Raw genomic sequence first — 17533 nt, 5'->3', positions numbered from 1 at the left:
CTCATGTGACTTTGTAGATGACTTAACACATTTATAGACCAGGAAGGAAGTGGAGCTGCGCTGCTCGCTTCGCTTTTCAGCGAGGCGGTTGCTGCAAATTCGACCTCATTAACTCACGGCTGTGCAGAGGGACCAGAAAATGACGGTCCAAGCGGCCACCGAGCCCCCCAGATGCTGCTGCTTCAACATCACGACAGCAGCAGTCGCTCTGGGGATCTTCCACATGGTAAGTTACGGGATGGAAAGGGGACAGGGAGACAAGGAGAAGCAGAGGTGTCATCTTTGCAGAAGGTGTAATCATTGCAGATCGCAAGGTTTCCTGACTGTTGGCTTTTCTGTGTTGCAAAAAGAGACAAACCAATGATTTAAGAGGGAAGGACGAAAGAGGAGAAGGTGGCCAGGAAGAAATTGATTGTTCTGGGAGGGTTTTTTAAGTAGTTTTTCCCTGGCTCTACCAATCAGAGCTTATGGAAACTCGCTCTGCTTCCTGCTTTTCCCTCACAGCTTCGTGCAGGAGCTCTTACCGTGCAGGGTGCGAGCTCGGCCAGGGCTCAGCGCTGCTCCCTGCACCCATCGGTCAGAAATTGGGCAGCACAGCAGCAATGGAAACCGTGGGAGAGCTGAAATGCTGGGTCACTGGGGGGAGCGGGGATTTAGGTCCCAGGCAGCCAAGACGGGGTGGGCAAAGCTGCCTGGTTTCTCTCTCTACGACCCGTTGGGCACTGTATTCATCGCTTTGGTTTCTGTGTTGACCTGTGGCTGCGTTCAGCTGCTGTAACGTCCCCGGGGTGGTCACGGATGGCAGTGAGCAGAGGCAGCAGAGCCTGCAGGGACATTTCTTCCCCACCACTGGGTTGCACAGAGATGCTTTTAGGTAGCTTGAAGTCACACTGAGGATGTGGTTTCTCGCACGGCAGAGGCACTTAAAATAATCCTGTCTGTTGCACTGGGTGTGCATGGTCACAGGTTGGGAGCCTGTGGGTGATAAAGGTTAACGGGCACCCTTCACCCATAGAAGCGGAGTGAGGGGAGCTATAGCCAAGATCTGGAGAGGAGCTGGCAGAATCAAAGGTCTGTGCAAAGGTGGGAAACAAGACAGAACCACAACACCGAACAGCAACCATTCTTTCCCCTACTTTTTCTGAAACTTTTGATGATGCAGCTGCAGCTGGGCAGAGGGAGGGAAAATGAAAAGCGGATTTATACCTCGGCAGTGACTGGGATGATTTGCTACATCAATACTGTTGGTTTGTACCAGCATAAATTATTGCTGTGGGTCCCAGTGATGAATCATAGTGATGCTGGGTGATAGTAATGCCATCAAACACAAGCTCTCAGGCTTTGTGGAGATGTCTTGTCCTCCTGTAAATTGGATTTGTCTCACCACTGATCTCTCCATAGACAGTTGAAATAAATCGTGGGCATTCTCAAGCAAACAGGACAGAAGGAGGAGGGGAACGAGGAGGGGACGGAGCTGTGTGATTAGCAAAGATTCACTGGGTGCTGTGGGGCGCACTGGCAGGTGACTTCCAAAGAAAGCACGGAGGAATTTGTCCTGCTTGTTGCTCCTTCCAGGCATGAAGAAGGTCGAGTTATTTGACATTTTCTTCAAGAACAAGGCTGGAAAGTTGCAGCATGGGCAGAAAACCTGCCATTCATTTGCTACCAGCCTTTGATTAGAGCCAAAGGAGGCCTCGGAAGGCAGGATGTCAGCAGCTTGACCTGGCCCCTGTGGCAGCCCAGCTCTTCTCTTTGGCAGCTCTTTAACCCAAGGAGCAAAGCCCCACCTGTGGGACTCCCCCCAGGCCTGGTCCTCACCCGCGGACACACTCGTGTTGGTGCGGAGCTGTGGTTCCCTGTGCCTTCACCAGCCTGAGCCGGGATGTCCAGCAGTCGCTGGCTGCTCCTCGTCCTCACACAAACCAGATGGGGAGAGGAGGCAGCAGGCAGGAAGAACATGGAATGTTTTGAAAGGAAACCAAATGGGAGCTAAGAGCTCCTCACTTCATCCTACCCTGACACAACAACCGCTTCTACATTAAAACAAGAAAAGGCAAAGCACTGAAAGTATGGCATTTATACATGGTGTTATTTGTCTTCAAAGTGCTGGGTGTCACCCGCCTGCACACCCCGCTGTCAGAAACCTTCTAAGCATCCAATGCCCTGTCAGAGCAGCACGTCACTGCCCCCAGCGACCCCTGTTCATTATGGCTTCGAGCTCTTATTGCAGAAACATTCAGCATGAATTAAAAAAGGAACAGCTATCAGACTCTAGACAGATTTAAACCCAGAGGGCAGGCTGGTGGTGGGACACAGTCCCCGCTGCAGTGAGACTGTGGCTTGGTGGACACTCATTCTAGAAGCAAAGGGCTCTGGGGATGTGCTACAGCTCATCTGGAAGCTGTACCTGCAGCTTGTGGCACAGAAAGCTGATGAATTGGGTTTGGAAGGTAGTTTTGAGGTCTCCTGCAGCTGACGCAGACAGTCTGCATTCGGTTCCTGTCTGTGCTGCCGCCATCCCTCCCGGCCTGGCTTCCCCATTTCGGGGAAACGCGGCACCTTTCTTCCCACGCCTCCCCATTGTGTCTGCTCGCAGCGTCAGCTCGAGCACAGCAGGCACCTGACTGCACGTTACTGTTATCTGAACGCGGCCCAGCTCTCGCGTGGCACCTCCAGCCACCGCTCTACAGAGGACACACGCTGTTCTCCCTTCTGCTCCCTTAGAGGTTTGCCTCATCTCGCAGCTGCTTTTGTGCTGTTTCCCATATATGAGGTTTGCAAACACGAGCGCAGACCACAAGAGCTGCGGTTCCTCCTTGCCTGTGTCACTTCTCTAACCGCACGTTGAAACCAAAGGCTGCTGTAGCTATTGTGGAAAAGGTCTTCCAGCTGTAGAGTACCTGAATTGCTGTTGATCTTAGTGGCAGATAAAAACTTTCTTCCTGCATCGCTGTGGGGTTCTGATAACTCAGAGTCCAGATAAAATGGTTTTTCTCATTTACCCGTTCCCAACAAGCTCTTTTTGCTGATGGTACCTTTGTCGCTGGCTCCTGTCCCTGGAGAACAGTCTGCAGAACGAGTGCACCCAGTGCTGTTGGTGGGGTGAGATGGAGAATCACATTGGCACGGGTTTCTCCATTTCTTGAACAACACCGTTTGGGCTCAGTGTAAAACAACGCACACTTGCAGCTTTTTCTCAAATAAATAAAAGAAGGAACATGATATTTTTGTCAAGGGAGTAGTATAGCTGGTCTTACAGAGAGATCTGTTTTTCTTCTTGTGTTCCATTTTACACTTCAAAACACTACTGCTGCATTCGGCTCAGTTCTGAAGCAAAACGCAGTTTCAAAATGTGAAGCCAGGACTTGGAGACCCATCCTGCATTTAGGACCGCGGCCATCGCGTGCTCCCTGGGAACAGATCTGTTGATAGGACCTTGGCCCAAGCCCCTCTGGATTGTGTTTTGCTTTTGTTCTCTAGGTGATGAGCGTTCTGCTGCTGATCGAGTACTCCCTGGAGGTGGCCAGTGGGAAAGGCTTCTGCAAAGACCTGGACAAGGATTACTACAGGATTGGTAGGTCAGCGGGATGCTGGGACGCAGCAGAGGTCTGTGGGGTTGAGAAGCCCAAGGTCCTGCACTGGCCCCTCTTTCATCAAAGAAGACTGGAAACTGACATTCAGAGCAGATGGGCCAAGAGCTCAGAGCCAGCCCCGTCCCTTGGTCCCCATCTCCACATCTCCCCAGCCCCGGGTGTTTTTGCAGAACGTTGTTGTCTGGAAGCAGCAGCGGGGCTGAGACAGACATTTCAGATCATTCCCATACCAAACCGTTCTATGCTTTCTAAGCAAGACGTGCATTTCTGCAGATCCGGAGGGTTGTCTTTAAGAACAGAACTGTTCCAAGTGAAATTGGCCTGGTTTTAAACAGCCCTCCCTCTTCCCACACAATCAAAATGACAGGGCTTCCCCCTCCCCCCTCTTCCACAGCCTCCCACACAAAAAGGAACATTTTATAATGAAATCCCCAGCACTTCCACTTGGCTCCTCTTCCCAAGCATTTCAAAGGGCTCTGCTTGGGAGACTGTGAGTGTTTTCTGATTGCAGTTGGAATGAACACAGCGCAACCCTTCTATTTCCAGAAACAAGCGGGGAAGCGATACAGTAAAGCCATACAAAAAGTTCAGTTTGACTTCAAAACCCAGATGGAAGAGTTGGAGAACAATTTGGGGAGAGGTTCGCTCAATGCCCTCAGCATCTGCTGCTCTATTTGTAGATCCTGCCAGATTAAAGCACGTCTCAGAATATAGAATGCTAACACTATAGTCATAGCCCAAGAATATAAACAAGGCAAGGTTTATGGGAAAATGCTTTTCACATGGTACAGTAGGAAAAAATACACATAGGAGTTGAAGCAGTACGTTTTGCTACCCTAAAAAGAGGGGATGGGATGAGCTGCCTTTGTCTTTGGGAGCCTGGAAGGTGATTTTCCCAGCCCTAGCAGGGTCAATGCCAGGACACTGGCTAATTATAAGCAGGTCTAAATGTGCTACCTAACTAATATTTAAGAAATAACTCAAGATTAATTTGGTGAGGTGGAGGGAACAGGCGGCAAACTTTGCTGCGTGGTGATTTGGGGCATTCAGCTGCCATTTGGCAGGATCAGGTTCACATCTCTGTTCTCTGTCTCGCAGCACAAGTGGGTATGTGCGTTTCCCATGCAGCCGGTCCATTAGAAACCTCAGCCCGGAGCTGAGCAGCTCTCCTAGCACAAGTCTCCTTGGCCGAGCTCCACTCCTGCAAGCACACGAGCTTTGGCAGACCAGCTATTCCTGCTGGAAAAATAAACCCAAAACATCTCCATTAAACCCCCCTTACCAGTTCTAAGGCAGTAACATGGATGGTATTCTGCCTCGAAAAGGTCACACCTCACCGCTTGCCATAGGGCAGATCTTTAGGATGTCTCCAATTCATGCCGGTGTCCAGTCTGAGCGTTAATCACTTTTACTTTTCAGTAATGACTATAAAAACTGTCACTGTGGACAAAGTACAACGGGTGAAGTTGTTTCAATTTCTGTCCAGTCAGCCAAGAAAAATACCTCAGTTATACCCAAAGACCTCTGTGCACAGCACATACCATATCCTATGCATACCATAGCCTATGCAGAAAATACTCCCTCACTCTCTGATGGAAAGCAGACCAGGCTAAGGGGACAGGGACATTTCTTTCCCTTGCTGGTCCTGCCCGTCCTTTGGATGCAGCTGCCCAGAAACAACTCCCAGCACCATATCAGACACTACCGTCCTTGACAATCCAGGAATGCAACTGCTAAACCACAGCTTTATGAGCCATGGTTGTATTTCCCGTGCCAGTTTATTTGGCCATTAAATAGAAAGGGGTTTCTCTGCATTCATGAGGAACATTAGGAGTCATTCAATGTCCCTCCTGGCTACATTCAGGGCACAAACTCCAGTGGGAAGTTAATAAAAAAAAAAAAATAAAAAAAAAAAAGACATTTGGCAAATAAATGCTGTCTATTCCTGTTATTCTCTGAATACTCTGGTAGTTTTTAAGGTAACACAGATGAAAACAGCTTATTCCTGAGATAGGCACCCAAATGAACATGCAGGAGGAACAGAGGGGAAAACCATTAACTGATGCCCCTGTGTTTGAGATGATACAGGTCCAGCGGCTTGGTTCAAGATCCCTACATTTGGCCCTTTTCTGATAAGTTATTTTGTTAGAGTAAAACCTTTGATTACTGAGATCAAATCTGTTGGTGCTAAACACCCCGGAACAGAGAGATCTGCTGCCCACAGAAAGGGCGACTGTGTTTGCTGCGAACAAATAGGAGGCAGACAGTGCACGGGAAGTTGTTTTGTCTTGGTTTTCCTTTTCTTTCCAACCCTTTGTGTCCGTAGGTTTGCAGGCTTTTTGTTTCTTTGTTATTTTGTTTAGTTTTTTTTTTTTTTAAATGTCTGTTCTACTTGGAAAATTTAGCTGGGTTCTGCTGTTAATTATCTTGCAGAAGCAACGGTCAGTTGCCCAATTAATTAGTGAGCTTGCTGAGAGCGCTGGAGCAGGAGACAATGCAGAAAGAGGCAGGAAAATACAGTTGTCTTGAATCCGAGGAAACACCTCAGATAAATCCTAAAGAGATAAATCCTCTCTGGGCAAAACTTCTGACTGATGGTTCAGAGAAAATGGCTTCAGGCAGTCTGGGATTTAATGAGACTTCTCTTTTTATTGCTGTTCCTACCAGGGCTGGGTCTGCCTTTGTTAAGCTCTTGTTTAGCTGGAGTTTATGCTATCCTCACCTTAATCTCTGTTTTTCTGCACACCAAATCACAGCCCTGTCTGTGCTCTCCTGCTTCTGAGAGGTGGGTTTGGTTTCTGCATTGAAGTTTCGGTTCTCCCCATGACCCCCCAAGCAGCTTCTCCTGCAGTAAAGCCCTTTCTCCATTGCCCTCTCCCTTCTCATTGGGGTTTGCTGGATTTGAGTTGTCTGTCTTTGCTGCTTCCTAAGCCTTCTTCCTCTTCTGTGTTTCAATTCTCATTACTTTGTGGTAAGCAGATCCTGCAGTTGGGTTTTTTGGTGGGTGGTTGTAGCTCACACTTCGCGTCTGCCTGAGAGGCTGGCAGATCCTCCACCAGATTTCACTCGTGGTTACTCTATCTGTCTTCAAGTCTCAAAACAATTTCCAACTCAGACTTACTAATCATTAGCAGAAAGCACCCTGCCTTTTTTCCCTTCATTTTACCCTAATATTGTAGCCCAGGATACTTAAAACTTCAGTTAAGGCAAGAAAGGTTTTTGTCTCGCATGTGATTATGTTGACAGCCTATTCTACCTGGTGGCTAAAGAAACAGAAGCTTCAAATATAAATGAAAAAGTGGGTGTAGAAAAGGACAAAGGAGTTTACCTTCCAGCAGCGTGGCATTCATTCGCCCACACAATTCTTTCTTCTAGGCTATCACATCTTATCTCTTCCTCAGAGGTGTGATCAAGTGGGGACGGGAGGCTCCAGCTTTTGTAATGCTGTAATTACTGTTATCACTTTCAGCTGATGTCATCACCAGTTTCCTGTTGATCCTCATGCTGTTTGTCATCAGCTTCAACCTCCTCCTCGGTGTGGTGAAGGTGCGTTCTCCACTGATGACGTCCTGCTGCCGGGGCCTCTGCAGTCAGGATGTGTTAGAGGGGACTGGGCTGTGCTCTCTGAAAATGCTGAGGTTTGATCAGAAAAGCAGATAAATATCTCGGCTCTCTGACAGAAGGGGAAGGCGGCTGGTTTGCAGCCTCAGGCTCATCTGCAAGGCCACTGACTGCTGGATTTACCAAAGCTGGGCCCTATTTCCATCAAGACTATTTTTTGTGTTAAGGAATGGAAGTGCTGTGATTTGGAAACGTTGTTTTATTGCCCCATTTCCTTGTTCTTTCGCAAGTCAGATCCCGGAGGGGAACTGTAACTCCCCTAATGCACTGGGCATTCATTTCCCATTTCAGGAGAAGAAATGACCACGCATTGGTGTGAGAACCCAGCTTTCACTATAGTGGTAACCTTGGGGACAGGCAAATGACAGCCCTGATGGGGTCAAGTGCCAATGTTACATAGCGAAAATTCACAGAAACTTTCCAAGAGGGTGAAAAAAAATCAATATTGATGCCCTTCATTGTTCCTGAATCAATTGTCACCACAGTATGTGGAATTAGATACAGAAAGTCCAGGAAAGTATTTATTCTTGGAGTACCTTAATATACGTCCTTTCAGGTATTGACAGCTGGTCTCCTCCTCCCATTCAGAACAGGAATAACTGGCCTTGGTTTTCTTTCTCAGAGGAGGGAACGTCTCCTGATCCCGTTCCTTGCTCTACAAGTCCTGGACTTCCTCCTCAGCCTCCTGACGATGTTCAGTTCCTACGTTCAAGTCCCAGCGATCATTTCCGTGTCCTCGCTTCGCCACACAGTAGGTGACAGCTCACTTTTGGGGTGGTCGTCTCTGTTCTCTATACGATGGAGACTGAAGTGTGATGTATAAAGGATCTTTATCTCGGGCCATAGTTCTTCATGGTGAGGTGGGTTCTGTCCTGGCTGGAGATGGGATTAAATCCTTGGGGGCTGGAGGGTGCAAAGGAAAACCAGTGACAGCTGGGATGCTGTTTAGTTTCCCACGTCTGGGAATCTTCCTGTTGGTTTTATTTTCCGTCTCCTGGCCCTGGGGAGGTCATTATGGGTGTGCCTATGCTAGGAAGGGTTTGCTGGAGATAAGCTGGGAATATCACTGTGGAGCTTGTGTAAATCAGCCCAACAAGATGGTTTGCTCCTCATTGTGGGTACTATAAGTGAATTAAATAGCTTAGGCTGTCCATGTGGACAAACACAGGCCCTGTGAAAATGTGGAAAATCTATAGAAGCGATGCAAACCTGTAGCTATAACCACGTTCCTGTTCCCCTCTCGCAGCAGGGCCACTCCAAGATCCCTTTCCTGGCTCTGCAGCTGCTGGATTTCTGCCTGAGCATCCTCACCCTCTGCAGCTCTTACATGGAGGTCCCCACCTACCTCAGCCTCAAGTCTTCAGACAACGGGGTAGGTGGTGAGCAAGCTGGCTGATTCTCCTGCCGTGAGCCCCTACGAAGTTCTTTCAGTGGCTGTTAAGACAGAGTAAAGGTTCTCTGATCCCTGTGGTGTACCCAGAACTGCTCTGTTTGATGGCAAAAGAGGATTTTCCATGTGTTCTCACCAGCACGGTGTTCTTGACTGGCAGCTTGCTTATGCATGTGTTTCTTAAAAGTACGCCCTGCTTTTCTTGTAAGAATTTTATGGATGCAAATTGCAGAGCGACATGATTTGGATCGAGCCTGCCTGCATGCATTGAACATGCATCAACTTTTCATCTTTATTAAACAGTCATGCCTTCAGTTCTCATTTAAATAGTCTTCTGAACATCTTTGCCAAAGGTGTGTAAACAGGAGGAGGAACAAAATCTCCCTGTGATCTCTCTGATGAGGACAGGAAGGTGGCCTGGCCCACCTGCGAGGCAGACGGAGGAGTTGGCCGGGGTCTCCACCGCCTTGTGTGACCCTGGTAGAGGAACAAGCGTTCACGACTGAGACCCTCTCCCTCTTTCCACAGGGCTTTTTGCCAACCCTGGAGAAGTTACCAACAGAGGAATATGCCAAAGTGATGATCACCTTCACCATTGCATTCGTTGCTGTCCTCTTCCTGAAGGTAAACGGCTGCAGGGTCTGGTGAGGCTGAAAGGAAGCTTTCTTGCCTGAGGGATTGGATCAATTGGTTTTACTTCTCTCTCAGATCTGCCAGGGCACTGGGGAGAGCTGTTGGTCCCTCCTCAGGTGTGAGCATAGTGTCTGAGGCAGGTCTAACATTAAAACAACCGTGGTTTTGCTTCTGCACATGAGTTAGAAAGCAAAAGGTCTCTGCCACCTAGAAACTATCGCTTCCCATTCATCTCTAGAAGATGCTGAAAAACAAATGTAGGAAACTCTTCTGCTATTGTGTGCCAAAAGAAATTAGATCATTAAGCAGGAGGTTAGATCTTCCACTTGGGTAAGTCACTGTATCCACACTGATGTAAGCAGAATTATGCACACTGATACCCTGAAATTTAATTAAAACCTGTGAGCTGCTAAATCTTGCTTACACCTCAGGAAACTCCACTGTGAGATCATTTCTATTCTTCTTACTTCAATGGATGAGAGAGCAGGTTTTCCACCGAGGGGTTTCAGAGCAGCTAAGCAAACCAGATCATTCCGGGTACTTGAGCAGATTCTGTCACAGTGAAAAATGCTACTTGTTAGTTGGAAAGCGTTTGTCATTCAGACTCGTCCCAGGTGGCCAGACAAGGCAGCGTGGAGCGGAGCGTCTTGTGAGATTGCACTGCAGACACGACTTGAGGATATCTTTAATATTTGCATAAACTGAGCCATAGGAGAGGAGATAGCCCTGAAACGCAGCTGGCAGCGTGGGTCTGCAGCAGAAACCTCACTGACCTGGCAAATAGGTTGATTTGCATTTTCCACAGGGTTGGCTACAAGACTGCTTGACTTGCAATGAGTTTGTAGGAGGAGGATAATTTTAAAAACTGGACAGGCACAAGCACTCCTTCGTCTACTAAACTCCCCAAGTAAGTCATTAGGAAGCCCATCCTTTAAACTTAGTGACAATCCCTTTCCTTTTCCATGTGCAGTGAAGCCATTGTCATGAGTGTCCCTTCCAAGTGATAAAGATCCAATGAGGAGCAACATGAAGCATTTTAGAGTTAAAAGGGCCATTTGGCCAGTTCAGAGCCAATTGGTTTCAATTCACCAAATACACACACTGAGGTGGCATCTAAATACCTTGGACTTGCTCAGGATCTTTCACATAAATGGACTTGCTTAATGACCCATTGCAAGCATTTATTGCTCTTACACTAAAATGTTTCTGTGGATCTGGTGCTGTTTTCCTGCCAAATTGCAATTACTGTCCCCAATTAGTTATTTGCATCCCACATCAAAGCATAACTCAGATAGAGTTTTGTTTGTGGGATGAAGAGATGGGGCACCTGCCACGTTCGCGCCTCTGCCAGTGACCTCACACAAGACCTGCAAGGCTTTGCTCACCCCTTTAGCAGGAAAGATTTCTCTGGCCATGTTATGGAGATGGTATATTTATTTGTAGAGCCCCAACAGTGATACCGTCAGCTGTTCGAGTCTAAGCTTCTCGACTATGCAAAGTGTTCATAGAGCAAAGTGAGTGGAGGGGTGATGGTCACCCAGCACCATTAGTGCCATCTCCCTTGTCGGTCTGTATCCACAAGTAATCTTCATCTCGCCTCCATATCATCAAATCACTCCACGACCCTGATGATAAGAACGCAGAAAGCAATGGGACTCAATATTGCTGATGGGAAATGAAAGAAAAGGTTTAACCATTGAATCTGGTGCAGATTTCGAGCGGACTGCAGTGAACTCTGCCAGAATTAGAATCAAAGAAAGTATTTTTTGTTGTATGGTATTTTTTTAATGTATTGGGGTTTTTCAGGGATCAGTGGTGTTTTATGTACAGTTTCTATGATGGCTTCAGTGTCTTGCATGTTTGCTCTCTGTATGAAGAGGCTTTTGGAAGCGGGAAGGTATCTGCAGTATTCCCTAAAGGTGGTCAGAGTCTGGATTTACCTCCTCATCTCTGGAAGTCGGTTTGAGAGGCAGATTCCTCCAACTCGGATACTTCGTTCCTTGCTCTCGTTCTTTGTCTTGGCTTTGTGTCAAGACAAACAGGCCTTATTGTTCTAGGAAATCCTAAGCTCCATGGCTTGTTCTTGGGACATATAACTCCCTATGTTCCTTTGAAAATGCCAACTGTTTTTAACATAGAGTCTTATGCCAATAAAAATAGGAGGCACACGACTTTGCTTCGCTGCACAGAGCAGGGAAAATATTTATTTAATATGGTATGTTTCACAGGCCTTGCTTATTTTCTTGTACCACAATCCATCAATCGATCCATTTTGCTCAGAAAAGCTCCCTATTTATTGCATCTTGCAACGCTGTGAGGTGCAAAGCAGCCTTGCCATCACAGTGTACCTATTGCTAGTACAGGAAATTTCTTGACCTCTCAGGTCAGTCCTAGTTGACCAGGGAGCCTCGGATCTCTGGGAGCTGGATGTTGTGCCCAAGGTGATTTTCTGAGACATCCAAACTTTGTAGCCTGCTACAAAAAATAACATGAAAGACATGCTTTCCTTCCCTACCTGACAGCATTGCACTCTCAGGGGTCCTAAGTATGTGCTTTATATTTAATAGTGTTACTAATCCCATTGACTTCCCCCAAAAGACTGATTTAAGGCCTTGGGACACGTGGTTCCAGAGAAGAGAGGAGGACAACAACAGTAAAAATGCTCTTGTTGACTTGCAATTCAACGGCAGACTTCCCTTTCCCTTTCCTTTGCAGGCCTATATGTTCAAATGTGTCCTGAGCTGCTTTAAGTTTATTAAAGCCAGCAAGAGAGAGGAGGTGAAAGTTGACCCACAAGCAGTTGAAAAGGTGAGTAAAGACTGCTTCGGATTTACACCGTGAAAGCTCATGGGTTATAGTGATGAGATGCATGATAGTTCTTCCTTTTGGGTCTTTAATGAGAGATAGTTCAACCCTTCAAATGTGCAGTAACAGGTGCCAATAAACAGTTTCCAATTATATTACATTCCTTTAAGTTTTCTTTTGTATAAAAAGTCAATGGTATCTGTAAGGAACCTGGAACTCAGGCTTCAGGCAAAGCAGGTAAATGGGAATATATAACTTCTATTCTCTGATCCAGAGATCTGGTTTTAATTTCAGTTGAACTTTGGTTTCTGTGCCTAATAGTGCTACCCATGCTTAAAATTAAGTTTATCCTCACCTTTCACTGGGTCAACACCTGAGAGATTTTGTGCATTGCCCTTCATTTTAACAGTTTGCTAAATAATGAATATCAATGTCCTTACTTAGATTACTCACGATCTCTTTAATAGTAACATCCAGCTGCTCTGACACAACGGAAAGATATTGAAGACCTTCCAAAAATAAGAGATACTATAAAGATGGATGAGAAGGAAAGAGGAAGAATGTGGAATGCTAAGTGTAGGCATTTGTCTTGTTGAAACTTGGCAAATATGATGAGCCGTGCCTTGCCAGCAGTGTGTGCCGCTGCTGTGCACACATCATGGGCCTCTGCAATGATCTCAGCTTTGCTTCTTTGCTTAGGTAATGAGGCATTAAAGAGCCTTGGTCCATTTATTGCAGCCATGCTTCGAGAGAAGGAGGTGGGACTGGCATCAGCGTGGTTATAAAGTGCTGCTGACCTCTAACTCTTCTGGATTTCTGCCCTTTATCTCTTACAGCCCATGTGGTTCTCTCACTCTACTTTGAACTAGGCAGGGAAACACATATGAGATTAAATCCACTGGAAACCTCTGTGTGACCCCCAGAGCGTAACCAACGGTCTTCTCTTCCAGGCCGTGCTGCCATCGTATGATGAAGCCTTAGAGCTGACTTCCAAGGATTCCCCACCGCCCTACATCACAATCTGAGCTCCACTCATGGAGAGGAGACACCTCTGTTGCTGCTGGTGCCTCTTCCCCCTCCTGTCAGATAGTCAGCCTCGTTGACAAGCCCTAACTTTATAGCAGTATCATGCTTATTCCAATCACCTCACTTTATGAGCCTACAAAGAGTGATGGTGAACCCCTGGAGCTGGTGCCTTGCCCTACACTGGCAGTTTTGACTAGGTATGATACTATCAAGCTGCAATGCTAATTTTAATTAACCTGGCACCAGGCACCACGGAGGTTCCCATCACTGGCCTCTGACATCTGGCTAATGTGAGACGTAGGCACTGGCCTGAATCCCTTGTCAGGCTTGCTTTATGCCAGCAAGATGCTGTTCCTCATCTGTCTCACATCTAACTCAGCAGCTGAGACATTTAGGAAGCAGAATGGGGGGCAAAAAAGGCAAGAACCTTTTCACGGAGATATTGCAACCCTGCAGCTACGCTACCCAGCTTCTTTGAATGAGGACCCTGTGGGAAAGGGACCAGCCAAAGAAGGAAGATCTCAACCAAACGACGATGCAGCTCTCATCCCGTCTGCTTACGATGATGATTAATAGTGCGTACTCCAGAATATGCAACATGCAGGAATTGTCACAGTATTGCTCTGCCGTTTTAGACCGGAGTGTTTGCATTATTTGTTTTGCTTTCAGTGTGACTTGAGAGATGAGTTTCAATAAAAGAAAAAGTTAATGGCTTCAATACTTCGCTGTCTGATTTCTGAACGATGCTGTCCCAGTACGTCACAAGGAAGCAATAGTTTGCTTCCTAAAAAAATTAGCTAGCAGAAATGGTTATTTGGCTGTAGACCTATGTTATCTCACGTGTGTGCTGCTCGCACACCAACCTGGCAGCTTGAACGCCCCCGCTACCCGCGCACCTCGGCTGCGCCCTCAAAGCCGCCTCTCCCAGAGATGGGGTTTGTTTCAACACGTCTGGGAGCCAAGTCTTTGGGTACACACCTGATCTTCTAAAGGAGCCCGATGTTTCATGGCTCCTGGCAAGCCAAACCATCCCTCTGCTCAGTGCAGTGCTGTCTCTCCAGCGCTCAGAATAGCTCCCCATGAAAGACTGGGTAAAAAAACATTAAAAAATGCAGAAATCTGATAAAACATATAGATTTATTGTGAGCTTCCAGCCAGGTCAGGGTCTGAGCTCTAGACAGGAAGTGGTTTTGGTTTTCTGAGATGTTGGATGATTGGCCAACACAAACTGAACACCAGCTGTCCCGAGCCTGAAGTCAGACGATGGTGCTATCAATGCTGTTTTTTTAAATCTGATAAAAGACTCCCTTTAATATGCTACTGTTGTACTGTTTGTTCTTCTCTAAACTGATTTACTGATGTGAGTCTCTCCAACACAGGCTGAGAACCAATTCACACAAATATGCTTAATGCTGCTCCACACATTGCTTTTCAATTTCCAATTCAGAGGAGAAACGAGCAGCAATTCTTTGATGTAGAGTGTAGATCGAGCTCATGACCTCAGCACTAGCTGAACAGATATGTAAGAGGGATGGGACCACCTTTAGAAGCAGCAGCACCTCATGGAGGTGGAGCTGCTCCAGGACACCAAAGATATCCATTAAATTACCTGGCTGACCTTGGTTATTTCCGTTCATCCGATCTGGAGCAAAATCTCCACGGGGCTTTTTGCTCTGAGTGTCTGTGTATTTCACGTTGCTTTGAGTGCTTCTGCTTTGTTCAGTTTCCTGTTCTCCAGGCATTCTGGTGCCAGTGCCTTCAGGTGCAGGAGGTGTCTCAGAGCCTCTCCCTCGGCTCCAAAAAACCAACCAAACACACTTCACTGGAACGGCTCCCATGCAACGTTCACAGCCTGTTAGTCCACCACGCCATGAACCTCTCACTGGTGGGAGACGTTTTCTGGGGCAGGTGACCAGTGCAGGTTGCTCCAGCAATGCAGGACACACCTTTTGTAAGAGACTCTTTGACAGGGAAACTCAGTAAAACTTCAGATTCCACAGATCCTCCTGGGGGTTTCACAGTGCCAAAGCTGGCAGAAAACACAGTGTCAGTGAAGCCTGGGGGGGATCAGAAACATTCTTCTGGTGCTGCCTTCTATCAGGCTTTGAAATGGCATCTGGAAACACGATGGAGCTCCCAGCAACTTGGCAAAAATGCTGCATAATGCAATAGGAACAACAGTGCTGAAAACCAGGCAGATGGAGTCATAGCGTCCGCTGTGATGGAAAGGCCTCTCCTATCCCAAGGGCATTCTGATGTTCGTAAGTGGGTATAAATAGACCTTGAAGAGGGCAAAGACAGCGAGCTGGCAGCGTTCCCTGGCATCTCCTGGCGCTGACGGGAGCCCACGTGCGCTGGCCCTGCGGGGGGAATCCCGGGCGACGGGTGCGCGGCGCTCCTGCAGCAGCCTCTGCTGCCCTTCTCGCTCTCCTTGCTGCCCTGGCTCCTACTGACTTGAATGACAATGTAAACCTTCCAGGATTTGGAGCGTGGGACAGGCGCCGTTATAATTGCATAAATCAAACACCATAAAAAAAGACAAGCTTTACTTTAGCTTTCCTGGAGACAGTTCGTTAAGATAATTACTCATAGCAGTTGAACGAAGTCAATGCAACTGCTGTCCCCAGTGGTGGGCCCAGAATGACTGACATTGGAAAAGTAGGATGCCAAATTAAAACAAAGCACGTCTGCATTATTGAAACCAAAATGGCATTTTTCTTGTTTTTTCCCATCTGATTTATATTCCTGTGAAATGTCGTGCATATAGTGATAAAGAATCTGCATTTATGTAGTTTATGCCATCAGGCTTTGTTATCTTAGGACAAATGCGAAGTTCCCCACTCTGGCAGTTGTAATACTGCCTGTATGAGTATGTGCTCGCTTTTTACGGCTTTTACTACTTATTCTTAAACTGACCTTTGCTCCTTCCTGGCCCATCCCAAGGCTGGCACGTGTTGTCTTGCACTGTCACCTTTTTTGACTTAATACAAAGCATCAAGGTGCCTTTTCTCCTCCACCTGCACTCAGATGATAATACAACAGGACCATGGGTTTGGGTTAAAATCTCCCTGGCTGTACACAACAACTTCCCACCAGTCTGAAGCTTTTGATTTGAGCAGGAGCGAGGTGGGACCGGGAGTTTCCGCAGTGGAAGGAAAGCGGGGAACTGGTATTTACAACCAGCACGTTTTCAGTAAGGGGACACGGGCTGGGATGTGTCTGAGGGAGGGGCAGAACGGTCTGCAGCAGCCGCTGTGCGGAACGGCAGGGCCGCGCGGGCCAGCACGAGCCCTTCATGGTTTGTCTGTTTACACTGCAGCCAGGCTCAGGAAGAGCTTTAAATGCATATTTTCCTCTTGAAATATTGAACGCAGTGTTTTCATTTTCAGAGGCCTGGGGAAAAATTATGTTTCATATTTTAAAAATAAACACTGCTTTTACAGGGGTACAAATGCAGACCTATAGTACCCAGCACACCTTTGCCTCTCGCCTCATTTTCAAAGCTTTAATGTTGCTTGTGTGCCACAACCTCTACTAGTGAAAATATTCACCTGAAATGTATTTATCTTCCTTTGCTAATTAACAGCAAAATGACACAGAGAAACTTTATATTTTCCTCAACAAGAGCAGCCATAGAGACTTCATTTACAGAGGGCTCTGAATGATCCCTATTCATGGCGGGCAGGTACTGTCTGCACCAAGAGATCCTTGTGCGCACAGCACAGCAACGGGAGAAACCCCATCTTAGACAGAGCTGGAGGCAAAATCTCCCAGATTTTATGCTTTTATTTCACTTTGTTCCCTAATAAATGTAGGAGTGTAGCTGTTCTGTGCATTTGGGGAGCAAACGTATCTGTGTGCATACACCCAAGGGTATCAGTTAGCAGTATTTATACATATGAGCACTCATCTGAGTCCATGACGTGTCAATAAGGCTGTCCTCACTGGCAGCTTTAAAATAACAAAGGCCTGGGAGTGGAGGGGGAGTTGTGTGTCTGCATGTATGTGCACATGTGCATATTTAAATACATGAACATGTATGTGCACGCATACATATTTATATACATAAACACACACATGCAATCATGTTTATATACATGTATGGTCACGTGTAAGTATTTATGCATTCATCCACAGGCATAAGCATTTATTCGTGAAGTTTTTATAACAGGCTCCTTGTGCTCGCACATGTATACGTGAAGATCTGCATGTGTTTTCTAGACTAGATGGTAATCTGCAGTGTTCACATCCTGCACGGTGACCCTTTTAATCCTAGGGGCTCTGAAATAACTAGCAAATAAAATAAGATGCCACCAAGCTTGGAAAAGGGCCCCAGTGATAGAAAGAGGTGAAATGAGAGCATTTAATCCTTATGGGTAAAAATTTCTGGCTCGCTCCAGAGACGGTGCAAAGCCTGCGTGTACCTGGGGAGACAGCAGTGGGACAATCCATGCTGGTTTTGCAT

At 46.9% G+C, this 17533-nt stretch overlaps 1 protein-coding gene across 2 annotated transcripts; it reads left to right on the top strand.

The window, feature by feature from the left end:
• Window positions 1-8: 8 nt before the first annotated feature.
• LAPTM5 (lysosomal protein transmembrane 5) lies at window positions 9-13786 on the top strand. 2 transcript variants are annotated; one of them, XM_065857247.2, is made up of 8 exons: window positions 9-226; window positions 3481-3574; window positions 7063-7139; window positions 7837-7965; window positions 8464-8586; window positions 9133-9228; window positions 11953-12045; window positions 12993-13786. In XM_065857247.2, exons 1-8 carry the CDS (start codon window positions 140-142, stop codon window positions 13065-13067), a joined length of 774 nt encoding a protein of 257 aa, XP_065713319.1. In that variant the 5' UTR covers window positions 9-139; the 3' UTR covers window positions 13068-13786. The 2 variants fall into 2 exon arrangements, with proteins under 2 accessions (XP_065713319.1, XP_065713318.1); XM_065857246.2 differs by having other exon boundaries at window positions 8461-8586.
• Window positions 13787-17533: the final 3747 nt, after the last annotated feature.

Source organism: Patagioenas fasciata, chromosome 25, assembly GCF_037038585.1.
Source record: "Patagioenas fasciata isolate bPatFas1 chromosome 25, bPatFas1.hap1, whole genome shotgun sequence".
Taxonomy (NCBI): Eukaryota; Metazoa; Chordata; class Aves; order Columbiformes; family Columbidae; genus Patagioenas; species Patagioenas fasciata.
This window is presented reverse-complemented; position numbering and strand designations above follow the sequence as displayed.